This window comes from Cynoglossus semilaevis, chromosome 19 (genome assembly GCF_000523025.1).
Source record: "Cynoglossus semilaevis isolate Cse_v1.0 chromosome 19, Cse_v1.0, whole genome shotgun sequence".
NCBI lineage: Eukaryota > Metazoa > Chordata > Actinopteri > Pleuronectiformes > Cynoglossidae > Cynoglossus > Cynoglossus semilaevis.
Genome location: NC_024325.1, coordinates 11,584,926 through 11,603,681, shown reverse-complemented (window position 1 = coordinate 11,603,681; position 18,756 = coordinate 11,584,926). Strand labels below are relative to the sequence as shown.

The following is an 18,756-nucleotide window of genomic DNA, read 5'->3' as shown; positions in this document are numbered from 1 at the left end:
CAATGTGAAATACTTCACGTGTTTATATACCAAACACCGATCCTCTGTTCACTGTTCTTTTTTGTTAATTATTGTTTGCATATTATTGCTGTGCAATATAAAAAAATATGGAAAGAATAGCAACAGGTGGATACAGATGAATTATCTATCTACTAACTAGGAGACAATTTCACATCCAGTTGCCGAAGAGAACTCTTCAACCTAGATATCTGCTGCCGCCTAGTGGACTCGTATTTAATTGTTCTGTCTGATACTGTTGTAACGGCGGTTTCACAGACAGAGCTTAGATTCAGCTAGGATCCGTCCTTAATTCATATTACAATATTAAACTAGGACATTTAGGTAGCTTACACGAACGTGGCTTGAATTTGGTTTAGTTTGTTGGAGATCATGGAGTCCTGAACTGGGGTGAGGAAGCCTAAATGAAAATGGTGCTCAATAAAACCCAGGGTGGAACAGAAAACACCATTTATTACAACCTCCTCTGTTTTGTAATTACTTTTGTAATTATTTATTATTGTCAAGTCCTACCAGGTTTTTTATTTCATAATTCGTTTCACAGTTTTTCTAAAGTGAAAAGCTAATGTGCATTAAAAAACCAACCTATCTTATATTTTAGTATTTCACTACATTTGTATTTAATTTATCATTTTATATATACATATTCATACATATATACATTTATATACATATATAAACATTTAACAATTAAAACAACAACAACTTGGGTCTCACTTCTCACAGATCAATGTATATATCAATAACTTTTCAGTCATTTTGTTTGGACTTTTACCTTTACTTTTGTACCAAGGACCGGCCAGTATCAGTCGTCACTGTGGACGGGTAATACCACGCCATCATAAAATTTTCTAAATAAAACATCTTTTAGTCTGGATGACCTTTTGTTTTGAAACATTGCCAGATTATCTTTAAATGAAAAAAGTATAGAGATATGACTGGATTCTTTTTGAATGGAGTATATTAGTAAAAATGAAGTACATTTTTTCACTGTGTCCCACTGTGGCCCGGTACCAAATGACCTATGGACCGGCACCGGTCCCCAGACCGGTGGTTGGGGACCCCTGGTACAGACTGAGAGAGAGAAGAAAAGAGAGAGAGAGAGAGAGAGAGAGAGAGAGGACTTCCTATCACAGAGATATTTGCAGTGTAAACAAATCATCTCTGACACAGTTGATGCTCCTGAGTCTGACAATGTCTTGGTGACCTAACCTTCACTGGTCATGTCCTCCACACAACCGTCCTCACCATCTTAAACTCTGTGTCCCAGTATTCTGTGAAGCTGAGGGGTTCCTTCCATTGATCTCAGTCTTGTTCTTTTGAAATTTTATTTTGTAAAATGGTGAAATTAGGAGACAGAATGTTAGGTCAGTGGTGAAAAAAACAGACAGTATGTTTGGTTTAAGGATGACGTAATGTTAAGATGAATGGACTCTTCCTTCAGGGGTACGCTGCTGCAAAACGTCGACAAATGATGCTTTCTCAAATTGACAACTGCACTACCGCCCCCTTCCGTCGCCCTCTTGCTGCACTGCAGATGGTACAGTCCACATGCTGTTCGCAGGAGTTGTTGCCGAGGAACATCCTCCACTGCTCACTCCGTTAGAAACGCCACAGAAGAAGAAGGTGTTTCCGCGTTTAGAACATGTCTTCAGCATCTGAGAGAAGGTTCTACAGCCAGTTCGGCTTGTTCCATCTTCTGTGCAGCGTTACAGGTGAGAGCCGGTTCACGCACCTTAAGTTTCATGTTAGCTCAGCGTGATGAAGTTGATAAAGACGACCGTGGGGCTGTTACTCTTTGATACGAAGCATTTTGATACATAAGTTTAAAATAAAATTTAAAAAAAAGAGGTGCATGTAAAATGCTATCCACGCCTGAAATTCAGTAGAAAAAGCAATATAACCTTGTACGTAATGTTAAGGTTTCAGTTCAGTGTGTCTGTAAAACAAGGGTGACAAAGACACAGTTTTATATGTCATGTGTCATTATATCCAGGTTAACAATTCCAGATTTACTTTTCAACAATTCTGTAATCAAAACAGAAATAAGAATCCTCAGTGGAAGTTAAAACGTTTAAAAATACACTTTAATTTTTAAATATTGTATTTTATGACTCAGTGGTTACATATATATATATATGTATATATATATATATTTGGTAGTTCTTTTTTAAAACACAATACTAAAGATGAATCAAAGTTTGAATATCATCTTCATACTTTGATGTGAAGAGCAAACATGACATCTTATGTAAAGTCAAAAGCATGTCTGCAGTCATGTATCTGAATTATTCATTCATTCAGTCATTTGTGGAGATTTATCTGAGTACAATGGTGTGTGTGTGTGTGTGTGTGTCATTAAGTGTCCAAATGCTAATCTCATTCTTCCACTTTTCATCCACCAATTGTTGCCTTTTTTCTTCCCCCAAATACTTAGTCTTTATTCTTCCTTTCTAAGATGAAAACAAACGAAAAACAACATGGGAAGTTATGTGGGACTAATTGATTGATTGACTAATTGACAACATTTCCGCCACTCAATTCTCTCTCCCTTCTCTCTTGCTCCCTCTGCCATTCTCTCTCATTCTTGCTCGCTCTTTTTCCCTCACTTCCTTTCATTCCCTCCCTCCCTCTCCCTCTCTCTTCTGCTCTCTCTTGCTCATTAAAGTTTTAAATGCATCTCTTGACATGCTCTACAAGAATGTCACGATGCACACTAGCAAGAACTTAAATAAAAAATCCTATGAAACTACATTTTGAGCTATACGTTTGTAAATATTAAAAATATATTTATCAGCATTTTCCATATTAATAATACCATCTTTTTATTTTAATTTGTGTTTGTTTCTTCATAAAACCCCCCGATAAAAACAGGTATGAAAAACACCTTTATGCAGAATATGTTTTGTCAGATTTATATTGATTAATCATAACATGTTAGTTCTTGCACCAGTATTGGTCGGTCTACATTACATTATTACATTCCATTAGCAGACGCTTTTATCCAAAGTGACTTACAATTTGAGTCAGTCAATCAACAATCAAGCTGCAGTAAACATACAAAATACAAAAAGACATACATAATAATAAAAATAAATAGAAAAAACACATTTCCAAATGAAGTTTCTAACATGTACGTTAAGTGATCATTTGCTTCTCCTTGTGTCTGACTGCAGGCATGTGGGGCAGCCAAGTGCTAGTACCACACAGGGTAAGTGCTGTGCTGGGGAAGAATGTGACTTTGGAGTGTAGGTTGGAGGTGGAGGCAAACCTCACTCTGACTCAGAGCTCCTGGGAGCGACGGCTACCATCAGGCACTGTCACAGTGGCTGTCTACAATCCACAGGAAGGCATCTCCATCCCTCCAGAGTTTGGCCATCGTCTGTATTTCCGTTCACCCTCCTCTCATGATGCTACTATCGTGCTGGAGAAGGTGGGCTTCGCTGACGTCGGGATCTACACCTGTAAAGTGGCCACATTTCCAATGGGAAACGCTCAAGCTTCTACCACTGTCACTGTATTTGGTAAGTACATTTGGGTAATACTGGAAATATGTCTTGTGTATACTAATAATGATCAGTTCTAATTTATAGTTCATTTGTTGGTGCCACATTTCGTTACCTAAGGCAAGTGCAGTAGGTGGTTCAAATGAATGTGTTAATTAGTTAATAAGATTAACCATTCACATTTTTCCTGCTAAGCAGAATGACACACAGTATAACTCCAGTAATTTTACCATCCATCCTCCTCCCCCCGCCTCACCCCCACCCTCCGGCATCCTATGCTTTTACTCCATCTATCTCCATGTCCTATTCTATAACATCTACAAAGGTCTTCTGAGGTCTTCCTCTTCTCCTCTGACTTAGTCTTGCTCTCCATTCCCCACTCCTGTCTCTGCTCCTGTGGGAATCGGATCTTCAGCTTTGCTGCACCCACCTTCTGGAACTCTCTCCCACCTGACACATAATGTCCACCCTAGAAACACATAACTTTAAAATGGCTCTTGGCCTAAAAGTCGCACCAGCAAAACAAAAAGGCATAATGAAGAAGAAAAAAACATATATAAGTCGAGTATAAGTCGCACAGTGTGAAAATTTACAAACATGTAAATTTTCAGTGGTACAGGAGTAGCAGATACTGGTACATAAGCCTAGAGTGCCCTCTAGCGGCTGTCTTTGTGAATAAAACAAAGATGTGAAATTAAATATTTTAATATACTTTATAATTATATATATATATATAATATAGTTGCAAACCCAGCAACTTCACCCAAAGGATGAAATACATACAGTAGAATGTATTATTAGAATAAAGGAATAAAGGAATGCTGATGAATATTAAAATCTATTACTCTCTTTACACACTCCCTTTTAACACAGTGGAGCCGAAGGTGTACGTGTCTGCGAGTTCAACTGTCCTGATCGACGGCGGCAACAAAACACTGGTGGCCACTTGTGTTGCCGAGGGGGCTCGGCCGCCAGCTGAGGTGTCCTGGGAGTCCAACCTTATTGGCCAGTCAGAAGTACAGCTTATTGATGAAGTCAACGGCACCACCACTACACAAGTGCGTTACCTTTGGCAGCCCACACGCAACTTTCAAGGTCACGCAGTCACATGCGTAATCCGCCACCCAGCACTGCAGAGTGACTTCAGGATCCCATACCTGCTGAATGTGCAATGTGAGTGTCATTGGGTGAGTGTGACAGGATGTGACATCAGACATGTATGTCAAGTAATAGGTATTTCTATGCTAGTAACATGACGTTTGTCGTCTGTTTGCTTAAAATGAATAGATTGGCATGTGCAGCTTGGCATGGAGCCCCCTCCCAGCTTTGATAGATGTTCCCTTTAAATTAAACACATAAGTGAGAATAGATGTAGAGTACTAAACTGACTACTATTTAGCTTTGTAAACTTACTTGTACACAATACACAGATGTTTTTAATCCGCTGGTCTCTCCATCACTAAAGAGCTATTTTTCCAGCGAGGAATTACCTTAAAGCATTGAGGAAAGTGCAAGCTCTACAGCAAATGCCTTTATTGGTTGGCAAGTTTGATGATGCAAGTCAAAAAACAATTTTGCGAGGTAAATTAAGTAATGCATGAACATGGAAGAAAAGGAAAAAATGATGAGCAGCAACTTTAAACACAACTTAAAATGAAACTTTAACTATATTATGTTTCAATTCAAGTATTATAACAAAAACAAAAGAAATACCAATTTGTGTGGGGTGAGCCTCATATTTTGCCTAGATCTTGGTGACAGAGCAAAAACTTCCAGTGTAGAACATGAGTTATTATAATTCAACATCAGAATAATCACATCTTTTCACGAAATCTACAATGCAACAGAGTTTTTAAACATTCTTTTTTCCTCTTTCATAGTTGCCCCTGATATCTCAGTTGTGGGTTATGATGGAGACTGGTACGTGGGCCGTGAAAATGTTCGAATGACCTGCAGGGCCAATGCTAACCCACCGGCTCATCACTTTAGATGGATCAGGTTTGTGAATAACACTATATTTCTTTCTCTAAGGATCTCACATTTGAATTATTGTTAATACATATATAAATCATATCATATCTACCGCCTCTCAACGTTGTGGTTTTTTACCTCTCACTGGACTCTTTGTTTTACTGTGTCAAATAATGTTTTTCTCTCTTGTGGGTCACAGGCTGGATGGTAAAATGCCACAGGGTGTGAAAACAATAAACAGCACTTTGCTTTTCCTGCGGGCCCTAAAGCGTAATGATTCTGGAGTATACAGGTGTGAAGTCGCCAATGACATCAGCCTCCGCAGTCGGGATGTGCGCATTCTCATACGAGGTAAGTAAGAGTAGGCAAATGACAAGGGAAACCGATCTGACTTCTGAAACGTTTTTATAAAACCTAAACACATTATTCTCCTAATTCTGAACTTCTTGGGATGTAATGAGCTGGATGACTCACAGATAAGAGCAGAGCCATTTGTCTGGCCTGTTTTCAGCTCATGGAGTGGTTTATTTTTAACATACTGAATCAGAATAGACGCAGATGAAACAAAAACAAAACACTCCAGTGGCCAACGCAACTCAACTTCTTTTGGTGTCTAAGTAGACTGACATGCAGATTGTATTTTTAATAGAATGGACTGGATCGCTTGTTTGCCATTTCAAAAACACATTTATTAATATTATATTATTATCCTATCTTTATGTTTCCCATTTCAAAACCTAATTTCTTATTCTCCCGTTCACTGTCAGATCCTCCTACGGTGTCCTCCACCATCACTGCTCCTCTCCTAACTGGCTCTGCCTCCTCCGTCTTGGTGAATGAGAGAGACCATGTCCTCCTCAGCTCACCCACTCTGAAAGCCCTACCTGAAAGAAATCACGGTTCTATCATGAATGGCGCGGTTGGTGGGGCATTGTTCCTTTTGCTGCTGCTGTTCCTGGTTGGCGCCTGTTACCTTTGGAAGCAACAGTCTTTACAATGGAGTTACTACACCAAGAAGTACCAGAGTAACGTTGACCTCCAGAAACCCCCCACACAACCCGAGCTGCACGCAACCAAATCTGGCAAAAGTGCTTCCCGCCACCGAGACCACGACCGAGAGGAGTGGGGAGACTGCCAGCATAAACACAAGCGTGAGCACAATTTCAACAGCAGCCACAACGGGGACAACTACACTGTGAATGGCTACACAAGAGCAGTGAGGGAGAGCACTCACCACGGCCAGCAGCATAATCAGCACCAGGAGCACTTACAGTATTCTAGGCACGCTAAGCGCCAGGAGGTCAACGCCCCACCCTTCCTATTAGATGACGACAGTGTGCCTGATGGCGACTTTGTGTCTCACACAGACGGCTCGGTAATTTCACGTAAGGAGTGGTACGTTTAACGACGACTTTGTTCCACAGGAGACGGTTTGATTCAACATATCTTTCCTAGCTGTGCACATACACTTCCAGTTCTGTGTTTTTACCCATTTAGGAATTGACCAGGTGAACACTAGATAGATTAGTATAAACAGAACTGCTCTGCCATTTGACTGTCACAGTGAAAATGCCCTTTGCCCTTGTCTGTAGATTGTGTGTAGGAGTCTTAGGAATTTGGAGGTGACAATGTACAGGATGTATCGACTCTGCTTTGCCTCACAGACTTTAGATACTGTAGTGTTTCAGTGTTCCTACACTTTAGTGAAGGCATGGGCTGAAAGGTTTACACACACACATTCCATACGTTTGGACTCAATATTATACATTTATTTTTCCTTGTTGTGTTTTGTTGACCGACTGTATGGGAAAGGTTTAAATGAACTCACAGGTCAACGAGTACACACACTTCTAATGTACCGATGAAGGAACTCCTGTGATCTGTGATAATAGGAACATCAGACATCAGTTTGAAAATGAAGACTTTTTAAGCTTCAAACCTCAGTGTTTCTGGTCCCATACTTTACGGCCATGTCACAACCCAGAGAGTGTAGCTTTAAAAAGGTGCCAACCAATCACAGTCGTCGCAGATATATTATCAATAGATCAAACATCTCTAGACTAACAAAACATCTACTGAGTACTCGCCTCATTATCCATAATTAAATGTTCACCACATATGTGACAGATGGTGTGGGTTGCAGTGATAATGCCATTTTTGGCTGTTCTTAGTCTTTGGTATAAAAATACACCCTTTTTTATTTTTGTTTTTCTCAGACTGCATTAAAAAGATGATCAGTTCATTTAATTTTAATGGACACGTTGTTTTGCTGTTTAAGATACCTCAAGTATTGAAGAACTATAAGTGCAGGTATTTATGTTATAGACACTGGATTGTGCAGCATTTGTGTTCAGGATGTGGATGGAGTCTATGAACGCAAGATTGTTTTTGAAAGACAGCTAAAATGCATTAAAAAAAATTTTTATAAACCCACCCGTCAACATGTTTAGGTTTTTATCAAATCATACATTTTAAATAAAAATTTCAAATCTCATGATACATGTTTCTATTAGAACAATGGAAGTCACTTCCAGTGGCACTTTGTATGTGTAGATAGTTCTGCAGATATTAGTATATAACGATGAATAAAAATGACAAGCCATTGTCATTGTATATGTGGCTTATAAAATAAAGTAGAGTAATGCCTTTTTGCACAGGGTCTGTATGTTGGAACAGGGATTTTTATTATTCAAGTTGCTTGAGACCACGTTCAACATTAAGCAGAATAAACTAGTAATAAAACGGGGCCAACTCTCACTTCACTTACCATGATATTAAATACTGTAGTCAACACCTGTTTGAGGTCTTTGTCAATATAACATGATGCTGACTTGTAAATACAAGGGAAACTGCAGCACATACTGTATGTGTTAAAATAGAATGTTACTGTTAGAATTGTACAAAGGGGGCTTTGTTTCAGGCCCATTCCTCTGGGTTTAAAAATGGTTTGGTTTTTCTTTTGGTTTTTTGAGCAGCACCAAATGTGCTGAAGTGCTGTGTAAAAATCTTCTACTGCTAAGAGGCTAGCCTTCTTAATCTATATTGCACATTGTCATACGTTGTAATATGTACTGTATTTATCTAATTAACAACTGTCCTTTGCCTATTGTGTTTTCACTAATACTGATGTATAAAAACACAAAAACCAAACATCATCCTTTTTATGTTGTTGGGTTTTACTGTGCCTGTTTCTTGTTAAACATTTACAGCATTGGACAGTGTAGTGCATTACATTTCATGCCCCTCCCTCTCCCCTCCCTGCAGTGACAATGCCATAGCAATACACTCTTGTGTATTTATTCATCTTCATTTCATAGTAAACACCACATTACAAAGTATAGTAGAAAGAAAATTTAATGGCACCAATAACATTTATTCAGTACACTCAGTGCACAGGGTGGACTAAATTATCTACACAGACAGGTTCAACAGTTTGGAGTGATGAATGTGGAGTGGTTCTCCTGGACCTTCTTTGGGGGTCCGTGGTGGATGTACCATGAATACCATTTCAAAGATCCTAAATTCTGTGCCATACAGTGACAACAAAACGTGTTACTTTGACTTGACTTTCTGCTTAAGGGCAGCTGCAGTTGCAGTTGCAGGCTTGGAGGCAGGGGCACTAGAGGGTCTTGCTGACTGATAAAGTCTGAGAAATCTGCAAACAATTCAAAAGAAAAAAACTCATCCATCAATACAATTGTCTAAATAGCGCCTCCTGTGGTAGCCTGTGTCTGTTGCAAAGACACAATTTAAATGTACTCATTGTGAGAAGAGTAAGGGACTATGTTTATTATTATTATTATAAAAACTATCAACAGACAGTTGAATCATTGAAATGATTAAAACAAGGAGGATGTTTTTTTGTTTTTTTTTATAAAGCTGGCAACTTACATGTTTTGGATTCTTTTCCAAAATGCTCTGGTTGCTCGGACTATCTTCCTTATCCGCACCTGTTTTTTTTGAAGAAAAAAAAAAAACAACACTTTGATCTGTCACATCTTCACAGCATTCCAACACATTCAGGGTGTCCTCTTTGAGAAAATAAATGTGGAAAACTATGTTGGAATTGACCAAGTTCTGTAACCGAGCAGACTTTTTAAATCATTTTAAAATGATCATTTGAGGTGTTTGCACTCCTGCTGAGATGTTGATTTATGATGTGTCTTACCTGCTGCTTTTTGTACAGCAGAGGAAGGGAGAATATAGCAATCACAGCTGAAAAACAGAAGAGATTTGATTATCTGTACACAAATACAGAGCTTAAGAAGTCTCAAATGAATGCAAATTGATTGCAATTTTTACAAATAACAAAAAAATATGATTACATATTATTCATGGGACACTGAAAGCCTTAGTTATTAGTAAATAAGTCAACATTTTTCACTGTGTCCCACTTTGACCCGGTATCAGATAGTACCTACGGACCAACATCGGCCCGTGGACCCCTGGTCTTAATCACATTCACGGGTCTTTCCCCCAAACACAGATGAACTTTATAGTTATAGTAAAATAAAGTAGAATATTCCTAACTTACCAATAATGATCAAGGTCAGCCCATTGATTAACACACCAATGTAAGACAACAGGTACAGGAGCAGGAGAAACTGGGTGGACGAGAGAGGTGACATTTAATGACATAAGAAATGATAAAGATTTAAAAATTCTTCACATGTACGTCCCTTTATAGGACGTCCTATAAAACATATGGTTAAACATATTGGTTTAAACGTGATATTACATATCATCATCATCATCATCATCATCATCATCCTCACACCTTAATAGAGTCTAAGATGCTGCCAATGAAAAGCAGTCGTTTGATACTAGTGACAGCGAATGCAGAGAGCAGCACCATCTCCTCTACCAGCATCACTGTGTCCTTGTCTGTCAGTGTGCTGTCGTAATCCAGATAGGACCTGGAAAAAATACAAACAGTGAGAAAATGACAAAGCGTGGTCGGCCAACTGAAGGTCTTTAAATAATAAATATACCATGAATACATGATTTAATCGAAGATGCCTTTGTAACACTATACAGTATGGACAGAAAATGAAAGTGAAAATAGGGTCGACTTAAATACATTTGTTTGTTTTAAAACCTAATGTTCACAGTACTCATTCAGTGCCGCAAATAATTATTTCATTGGTAAATTTTACTTTCAACCACCAGATGCAAGTTGCACATTTAGTGTGTCTCATTACAGTATAAGCCCTAGATTTTCTGTTTTCCTTGGTTCTAACCACTCTCAGCCATGGACATCCTCTGTGATGACATCACTACTGACATGTAGAGCCTATCTGACTTTTATTTGTATTTGTTGACATGTTAATAAGTTGATATCCTAGTCGATTTGTGTCCAAATCTGCATTAGAACCCGGCGTAAGAAACCCAACGGCAGCACCATGGAAGCAAACCCAGGAGTGGACCAGTGTCAGTACTGATAGTTTGGGCTCGTGCCTAAATCAACAGACTCACTGGAAGGGATGTACTCCAGGGTTCCACCTCAGCACTTCCAGCAGTTTATAGTAGAGACGGAGAGGAAAGGTGAGGCACATGACACCCAGAAAAACATTGCAGAGCACAGTGATGGTGCTGAGCTGAAATAAACTGGCCAAGCCAATCACCAGCCCAGTGAACACCACACCTGTCCACCACATGTTTCTCCAGTACACCAAATCAGCAACTGGAAGAGGAAGGATACAACAATATAAGAAGATGACTAAGCCATAATTACATAAATACGTATACAACATGTTGGATATGTTACTGAGGACAAGTGAGGGAAATCACTAAGACATATATATACATTTAATTCTAAACAAATCATATTCATCAACATATCATACAATAACAGACATCTTCACGTCCACGTCCACCCAGACATACAGTAATATACTGACAAGGAAATGACTTTTTGCAGCAGTACATGGTTTAACTTCCAACTTGACATTGGTTGAAGTGTTTTTTGGGGACAAATACATAAACAGTTCAGTGGTAGTGTTTGTGGTTAGGGGCTCCATTGATTTGTATGTTCTCTCTCTCTCTCTGTGTTTTCCCTGCCATCATCTACAGTCCAGTTGCCACCAGGTGCTGCCACAGCATTACCATGGTGTTGTTGTTGTTTCAAAAAATAACTTACATATTTTGCTTTTTTGAAATTCCACACTAAAAAAAACTTTGACCATGTAGAGAGCTGAGAGGAAATACTAAATAATACTTACTTTGAATGGGAATTTCTATTTTGAAAAATAGACATATACTTTTGGTATTTGCTTTACTTTCCTTTTTCTTTTTTTTTCTTTTTTAGGCTTGAATGCTTAAAGATTTTTTTGTTTTGTTTTGTGACACTGTCTTAGATTTAGTTAGTGGTAGATTAAATACAATGGGTGTTTAAAATGTCTCGAATATCTTTATTACTATTACAACAAACAACAACAGGGTAATTAAAAAGTTCAAGGCAGTTGTTTTTTTGTATTTTTAGAAGTTTTTCTGAATAACTTAAAGCTCTCAAGACACGCTTCAGGTACCTTGAACAACTTTGACAAGTTTTATTATATTTTTGCAAGAGTTTGGGCTTTTGATAGAGTGATAGATAGATGATAGGGTTTTATTTAATAAATAATTCATTTAGGAATTTAATTTTTTGAATCACACTTGAAGCTAAGGAGAAGCTAATTTCTTAAAGCTTTTGATTTCCACATTATTTTCATAACAAATATATTAAATATGTATGTATATATATTTTACAACATTTTTAAAGTTCTGAGATACAAGCACTTGTTACCTCCTTTTAAATGTCTCATGCTTGAACAGACAACACTTTTTAAGAACCAGTTCTCATTTAGCTGACTCCTGGTTTGTTTGTGTGTCTGACATCCCTCCGCCCCCTTGTCAAGCAGAGGAGCAACAACACATGGAGTTGCTGTCAACCTTTGCCCCTTAAAGTTCTAATTCAATTTACTTCTTTAATCAAAACTGTCACATTGATTTTACTTACGTTTGGAGGCCATCTCTGCAGCGATTCTTCTTACTCTTTGCGTAAGTCCTCACTCTCCATGCTTTTTTTGTCCCCCAGAGCTCAGTCAGCAATATAAGGCCTGGCTGGCCTAATTTTATCCTGTATTGGATACCCCCTGTTTGGACCCACTATCCACCCCACCCCTACCACTCTATCTCTCTCACTCTCTCTCCCTTGCTAACACACATACACACACACACATACAAACAGGGAACCTAAACCATCAGCATGTCCTTATTCCTTAGCTTTGAGAAGCTCACATACCTCTGGAGGCGACAAGGGCCTTCTCCCATATGCATCTCAATTTAGAAAAACTGCTGCAATAATAATTAATACGGTTGAGGTTTGTTGATTGTCAAATTCCCCAAGACGTATAACAGAAGTACTGACTGACATCTGAGGACTTCACATGTAGTGTCACTTTTATGCAAGTCAGTAACATGCTTTGGTCAAGAAAAAAAGATAGAGTGTAACTGGGTTCTTTACTCATCTGTTTAACAGCCCTGTTTGGACTGGCTGGTTTCTGAGACTATTTGAGCCTCTATGTTCTCAGCCCAGCTCTTCTGCAAAGAGTGGGTGTGAGGACGGCTTCATAGTCATATCTGAGTGGCTCAACATCACTATCCTCTACTCTAACAGGGCAATTGTCATTACTTGGAATCACAACGACAGAGGGCAGTTCTGCTTACAGTTACAATTTGCTCGTGGAAGAACTGTAATGTATTGACATTGGAAAATGGGTATTTAAATACATTCTTACATTTACTGATAAAAAACTAGAGTAAATAATACACTAGTACTGGGCAACAGTTACAATTTGCAATTTGATTGATCGCATGATAGTTCCAGATTAATTGCAATTAAATACACTATTTGCAGAAATTAAATACATTCAAAAGATGTGTGTTGCGGACATTAACTTCAGTATGCTCCATGGACAAACATGCAATCACATTTGGTGTGTAAACACTTCAGCAGCAACAGTTGCTGTAACCATGTCAGCATTTTCATCAGAGTAGTACATAATTTAAAACTAAATGTATTGAAAATACAAATGTTTGTAAGTTTTTCTGCCATGGTTTAATGTATTTAAAAATGGGTAATCCATCATATCATATTATAATGATAATATGATATGATAATAACTAGAAGAACCAGTAAAAATGTTTGAGAATTTGTTTTCCCAAAACAAAAAAACAAACAAAAAAACAGTAATATAATGCGCTAGGGGGCTTAGTAATGTAATTCTTAGTGTTACTAGTTAATGTGGCTACTACGTTGCAGTGCCTGCGATGTGCGCACTGACCTGTTGGTAGCAGTATCTGACTTTCAGCCGCGGTGCAGCTTCGCCAAACACGCACAGAGGAAGAAGCGGCAGCTGCTTCTCAAACAAACGAAGAGCATTTTAACAGTTATCCAGTTGTGGAAGTGAGGCGGCGTCATTCCCCGGTCACCCATTAAAATGAGTTCACATGGAGTAACTTACTGCTAACAAGTCACGGCTACATTTGATTTTGGTGCTGCGGTCATAGGTATGCTTTGTTTCTTCTTCTGTTGTTACGTTTGTGGTACAATCGTTTACTTAAATTAGTGACGTGAGCTAACTTTGAATCACGCCCTGCTTATCGTGAACCAGGGCTGTAGTATGTTACTCCATTTAGTTGTTGATGACAAAGAAGATAAAAAAACAATTATAACTTATGTCGCATTGACCAAATATCCGGCAAATAAAACCTTACAATAGGTCAATAGTTTTGTATAACAAAACAAAAATATATTCATCTCACTTGCTGGTCGATTGCATCTCAATTTCTCATCCCTGATAATTAAATAATGGATTCTACTTCAGTAGTTCATTCTAGTTGCTTGTTAATCCTTTTTATTTATTTATTTTTTCAGAGCAAAAACGATGAAAAAGGACTTTAAGCTAATGGAGGACATTGTTTTTCGAGGGGTGGAGTATTCTGTAAAATATGCGGTGGACAACAATTTACTGACTGTCGAAATTGAAGACTTGAAGACAGCTGATCAATGGAGAGGGGAGTTTGAGCCTGCTTGTGAGTTATTTAATTTCTTCATCAAAATGCCACTGTGATTACAAATGGTCAGCCTAACAGTGTAAATGTTTATTCAGGCATTGAGGACCTCACTCGGAAAACTGGAAACTTCAAGCAGTTTTCAGTTTTTTGCAGCATGCTGGAATCAGCTGTCAAAAATGTAAGTTTCTTTGAAGGGTACTTATGTGAGATACTGACATCCACAGTGTGGTCCAAAATATGCAGACATGGCATTTTGACAGTTGTCCTAAACTGTTGTTCTCACCTAAATTAGTATTCCATTTTAGGGAAATGTGCTATAAAAACACATGCTTTTAATAGTAAAAAATACTCACTGTATACCTTTTGAAAATAATTTTGCCTATTCTCCACATGAATAAAACGTCTAGCTTTTACTTATGGGTATGGATATTTGTAAAATAATCAGCAAAGTTTGATTTTGCCAGAAGAGGGCACCACAATCTGGGTTATGTCAATTATGGCAACATAATATTCTAAAACTTAGAGATCACAGATTAATACAAAACAGTGAATGTGCTAGTGTATTATGAAATTTGTTTTTTTAACAGCAAAGTTTGGGGATTTTTTGTGTTCTGCAGAAAAGTGATTCTGTCGAACTTGACCTCTTGACCTTTGCTGACTTGGAGTTGCTACGAAACAGAAAAACAGGAATGGTTAATCATCCTCGGAACAAGAAGCAGTCATCTGTCCTTACTGCCAAGAGATATCTGATCCTTATATACACCGTGGAATTTGATAGGTTTGTGTCTCTTAGAAATTGGAGTTTTTAAATATAAAGGCTGTCTGTTTTTTGTCAAGCATGTATATGTGTATATATTTTTATTTACTTTTGTGTTTATGTATAATTGTATGTTTAGGCTCTGTATATTTTGATTTTGCTACTGGTAATAACAATTGTGATTTTTGTTGTTGTTGTTGTTGTTCTGTGTTGGCAGGATACATTACCCTTTGCCACTACCATATGTTGGGAAGCCCAACCCAGCTGCACTGCAAAAGGAAATCAGAGCCCTAAGGGCTGAGATCAGTGCTCTCACATCTAATGGAGATAACAGATGTGCATTGGAAATAATACAGCAGCTGCAAGCTGAGTAAGTTTTAAACAAGGGGGTGTTTTCCATGTTTGTTTGTTGTGACCTTAGAGTCTATTTGTATTGTGTGTTGTAAAATGCTAAATATACAGATTACCAGCACCGATTGGCTTCCATTAAAGGAACGGAGAAAAACAAAATCAAAAGCTGACATTTAAATAAATAAATAAAGATGTTATTATTAGTGTGTTCTGGTCATTTGAGCACGATAAAACACACTTTGTTTATAAAAAACCCTTTTTTGTTTGCGTTTTGGGTTTCTTTAGCTGTGAGGAAATGGGGGGGTGTCAACCCTTTTGGGCTATAGTAGGGGTTTAGGAGCAGCTGCAATTTAAATGACCTAAACAAGCAATTAAAACCACCAAGCCAAGAGTTGTTCCTATTAACAATGTCCTGCTTCTTCTTCAGGCTTGTTATGGTGAAAGAGGAGAACAACGAGATGACCAAAGTTTTAGAGCAACTGCGGATGAGAGCCAATGTCTCTCCGTTTGGCGTAGACGACTGGAGGGTCAGAGATGTGGTGAGAGCCCTGGAGGAGCAGCTTGTTAAAGAGAGAGCCGAGAGTCATCAGACAGCAAGAAAGAGATTCCAAGAGCAGAGAATATTAACGGAGCAGGTAATACCACTTTTTATTCTAAAGTAATCTTCTGGAGAATATTTGATTAAGTTCTAACTTTTGTTTCTCATTTATTTCTAGGTAGAGGAGCTAAGAGCATCAGAACGTGAGCTCCGTCTTCGCATCAAGAACCTCTCAAGTGAACTGATTTCACTACGGAGGAGGTTAGACATTGACTTTTAAGTCATTTTTATTAACTTGCTGTTTTAAGTGATTGCCGTAGGGCATAATTTAGAAAAATATAGTGATCTTCTTCTCTCAATTTGCTTTATATAGAACATGATTTTAAAGTTTTTTCTTAGAGGTTTTTACCCTGTGTGTGTGCAGTGAAGCAACTCAAGGATCTTATCTTCGTGGAGAAAAATATCGCTCCCTCTCGCGGGAGAGGAAATCTAGCTGTGGAACAGTCAGGTCTTCCTCAGGATCAAGAGAACAGATACACAGAGAATTCCAGCAATCAAACGACAGAGGCCGAAGATCAGGCTCATCCAGACCGTCCTCTCAAATATCAAGGCGGTCACTCTCCCCGGCTGGTAACTATTTTATTTATAGTGTTGTGTGTCCGTTGTCCCTTGACCTTTTGTTTACAAATTAATTACATGTGATTGTAGACCATAATGTTGCAAAGAGAATACCGGTACATTTGTTTTTCTGTCTTCTGTCCAGGATCACGAGTACCACACTTTGACCCGACTGCATACGTTCAGGAACGACAACGCAAACAGCAACAGGCCAAACTCAAAAAGTAGGTCAACTTAAAAGATACCAAAGTCAAAGGTAGTCAAAAAGATTGGTATTTCTTTGGAATGAAGTACCAGTGCTGGGATTTATATATATTATGATGTCAATCACAGTCCATTTCACAGTCAACTTGTCAGCCTTAACTTCTGTCCTGCACTCAGTGAGAGTGGTCTGACACAAGCCAGGCAGCTCACCTGAAGTTGAAGCCTCCACAAACACATGCAGGATGGGTTTTTTGTAGTTGCAGTTGCTTTGTTTAAACAAAAACGTTTTACTGCAGTGTAGAAACTTGATCAATAACTTTACAGGATAGCTGTAGTTTTTTCATTTATAAACATGTTTCTATTCGTCAGGCAAAGAAAAGTGCATAGGGACATGATGTCATCACCCGTTATATCTGAGAGGGGGCGCTCAAGCTCCAGAGAGCCTCGTCCTCTACTGGAACGACCTGGCAGCAGGCGGAGTCTATCTGGGGGACGCCAAAGAAGCAGGAACTCCTCAGAAAGCTCCTTTGTGGAGAGCCAGGAAATGACCAAAGCTCTGCTCAGGTGATTGGACGAGTCCTCGTAGGCTGCGTCAAGATGCTTCTGTTTAAAGATGTATTCTCACATTTCTGTTTTTGTGCTAGCAGTGGATTAAAACAGATGTACACTGACAACAAACCCAACACCGTGAGTAACATTGTACAAATTCTCTATATGGAGGTACGACAGGTCTGCTATGTTAGCAAATGTAACGTTTTTGATTGTCATTTTTGCACCTTTTTTTTCTAGACCAGAGGAGGCCGTTTGACCAGGAAGCCATTGTGCAGTACTCCGACACAGAGAAGAAGAGGAAGAGGTGGTTCATTATTTTTTTAAAGAAATAAATGTGTTACAACTGTCTAACCATGTCTAACTGCCACTGCCACCTCTGTCTCCGTCTGCAGAGAGCGCCATAAACAAAGGGGTGGAACTTTCAAGGATTGATGCTCGGCTTCAGGCGCTTCAGAACTATATGAGGGACCTGCATACGGAACAGTAGCTCACAGTGCTTTACATGTACCTGAGGCCTGGTGAAACCATACAGGGATACATCATCTATCAGCCAAACTAAAAAGACTGACAACTTTAGAAGCCCAGCTAGAACTTTCCAGATACCTTTTTTGTGATCTTCTAAATGGGGATTGTTTTTATACACTGGGTTTTTCTACAGAAGAGAATCCTTCGTACGTAACCTTTACACACAAACCACACCAAAAATCTAAAACATTCTTTTAACAGCTGACGCAGACCTTATGAATTCCTATTTGATTTATTATGCATAGTCCTTTATGGTTCACTTATGGCTGCAATTATAATTATGAGGAATTCATCAACTCCAACAAACTTCAAAAATCCAGTCAACAGTCCTGTAGAAGGATTGTTGCATTAGTCACTAATTTTTGGTCTTTTGTAATAAAAAATACTTCTTTTGTCCAAATCTTGAAGTAATTAATACTTAATTAACCATTGTCTCATGCTTGGTTGGAGAAGTGAACTTTTTTAAAAAAGTTAACATTTCATAATGGTTAAAATACAAATGGTCAAGCAAATGAAAAAGTGTAAAGCAAAAGCAAAATTTTGATCTGTCATGTTTATTTATTAAAAACTTTATACAAAAATGTGTACAGGCTGGTATTTCTGTGTGAATTCAAGACAAAGATTGTTAGTAGATATGATTTCTGTCCCTTAATAAAAGT

General features: G+C 38.4%; 3 protein-coding genes across 5 annotated transcripts; 2 read left to right on the top strand and 1 right to left on the bottom strand.

Annotated features, from left to right (window-relative positions):
- The first annotated feature begins 1,554 nt into the window (after positions 1 to 1,554).
- On the top strand, positions 1,555 to 7,870 carry nectin3b (nectin cell adhesion molecule 3b). Of its 2 annotated transcripts, XM_017041578.2 has the most exons (7): positions 1,555 to 1,733; positions 3,195 to 3,229; positions 3,365 to 3,542; positions 4,398 to 4,697; positions 5,405 to 5,522; positions 5,695 to 5,846; positions 6,263 to 7,870. In XM_017041578.2, exons 1-7 carry the CDS (start codon positions 1,664 to 1,666, stop codon positions 6,898 to 6,900), a joined length of 1,491 nt encoding a protein of 496 aa, XP_016897067.1. In that variant the 5' UTR covers positions 1,555 to 1,663; the 3' UTR covers positions 6,901 to 7,870. The 2 variants fall into 2 exon arrangements, with proteins under 2 accessions (XP_016897067.1, XP_008331209.1); XM_008332987.3 differs by having other exon boundaries at positions 1,556 to 1,733; positions 3,195 to 3,542.
- A 142-nt stretch (positions 7,871 to 8,012) lies between these two features.
- On the bottom strand, positions 8,013 to 12,872 carry rtn2b (reticulon 2b). Its single transcript, XM_008332988.3, has 7 exons — positions 12,493 to 12,872; positions 10,971 to 11,178; positions 10,273 to 10,411; positions 10,030 to 10,099; positions 9,664 to 9,710; positions 9,387 to 9,445; positions 8,013 to 9,150 (listed from the first exon to the last, which is right to left on the bottom strand). The coding sequence occupies exons 1-7, from the start codon at positions 12,503 to 12,505 to the stop codon at positions 9,048 to 9,050; spliced, it is 639 nt and encodes a 212-aa protein (XP_008331210.1). The 5' UTR covers positions 12,506 to 12,872; the 3' UTR covers positions 8,013 to 9,047.
- Positions 12,873 to 13,857: 985 nt separating this feature from the next.
- Positions 13,858 to 18,678, top strand: ccdc61 (coiled-coil domain containing 61). 2 transcript variants are annotated; one of them, XM_008332989.3, is made up of 13 exons: positions 13,858 to 14,045; positions 14,413 to 14,570; positions 14,648 to 14,730; positions 15,170 to 15,330; positions 15,527 to 15,679; positions 16,088 to 16,295; positions 16,377 to 16,459; positions 16,623 to 16,828; positions 16,962 to 17,040; positions 17,390 to 17,584; positions 17,665 to 17,707; positions 17,810 to 17,876; positions 17,965 to 18,678. In XM_008332989.3, exons 2-13 carry the CDS (start codon positions 14,423 to 14,425, stop codon positions 18,057 to 18,059), a joined length of 1,521 nt encoding a protein of 506 aa, XP_008331211.1. In that variant the 5' UTR covers positions 13,858 to 14,045; positions 14,413 to 14,422; the 3' UTR covers positions 18,060 to 18,678. The 2 variants fall into 2 exon arrangements, with proteins under 2 accessions (XP_008331211.1, XP_016897068.1); XM_017041579.2 differs by having other exon boundaries at positions 13,859 to 14,045; positions 17,668 to 17,707.
- The last annotated feature ends 78 nt before the right edge of the window (positions 18,679 to 18,756 follow it).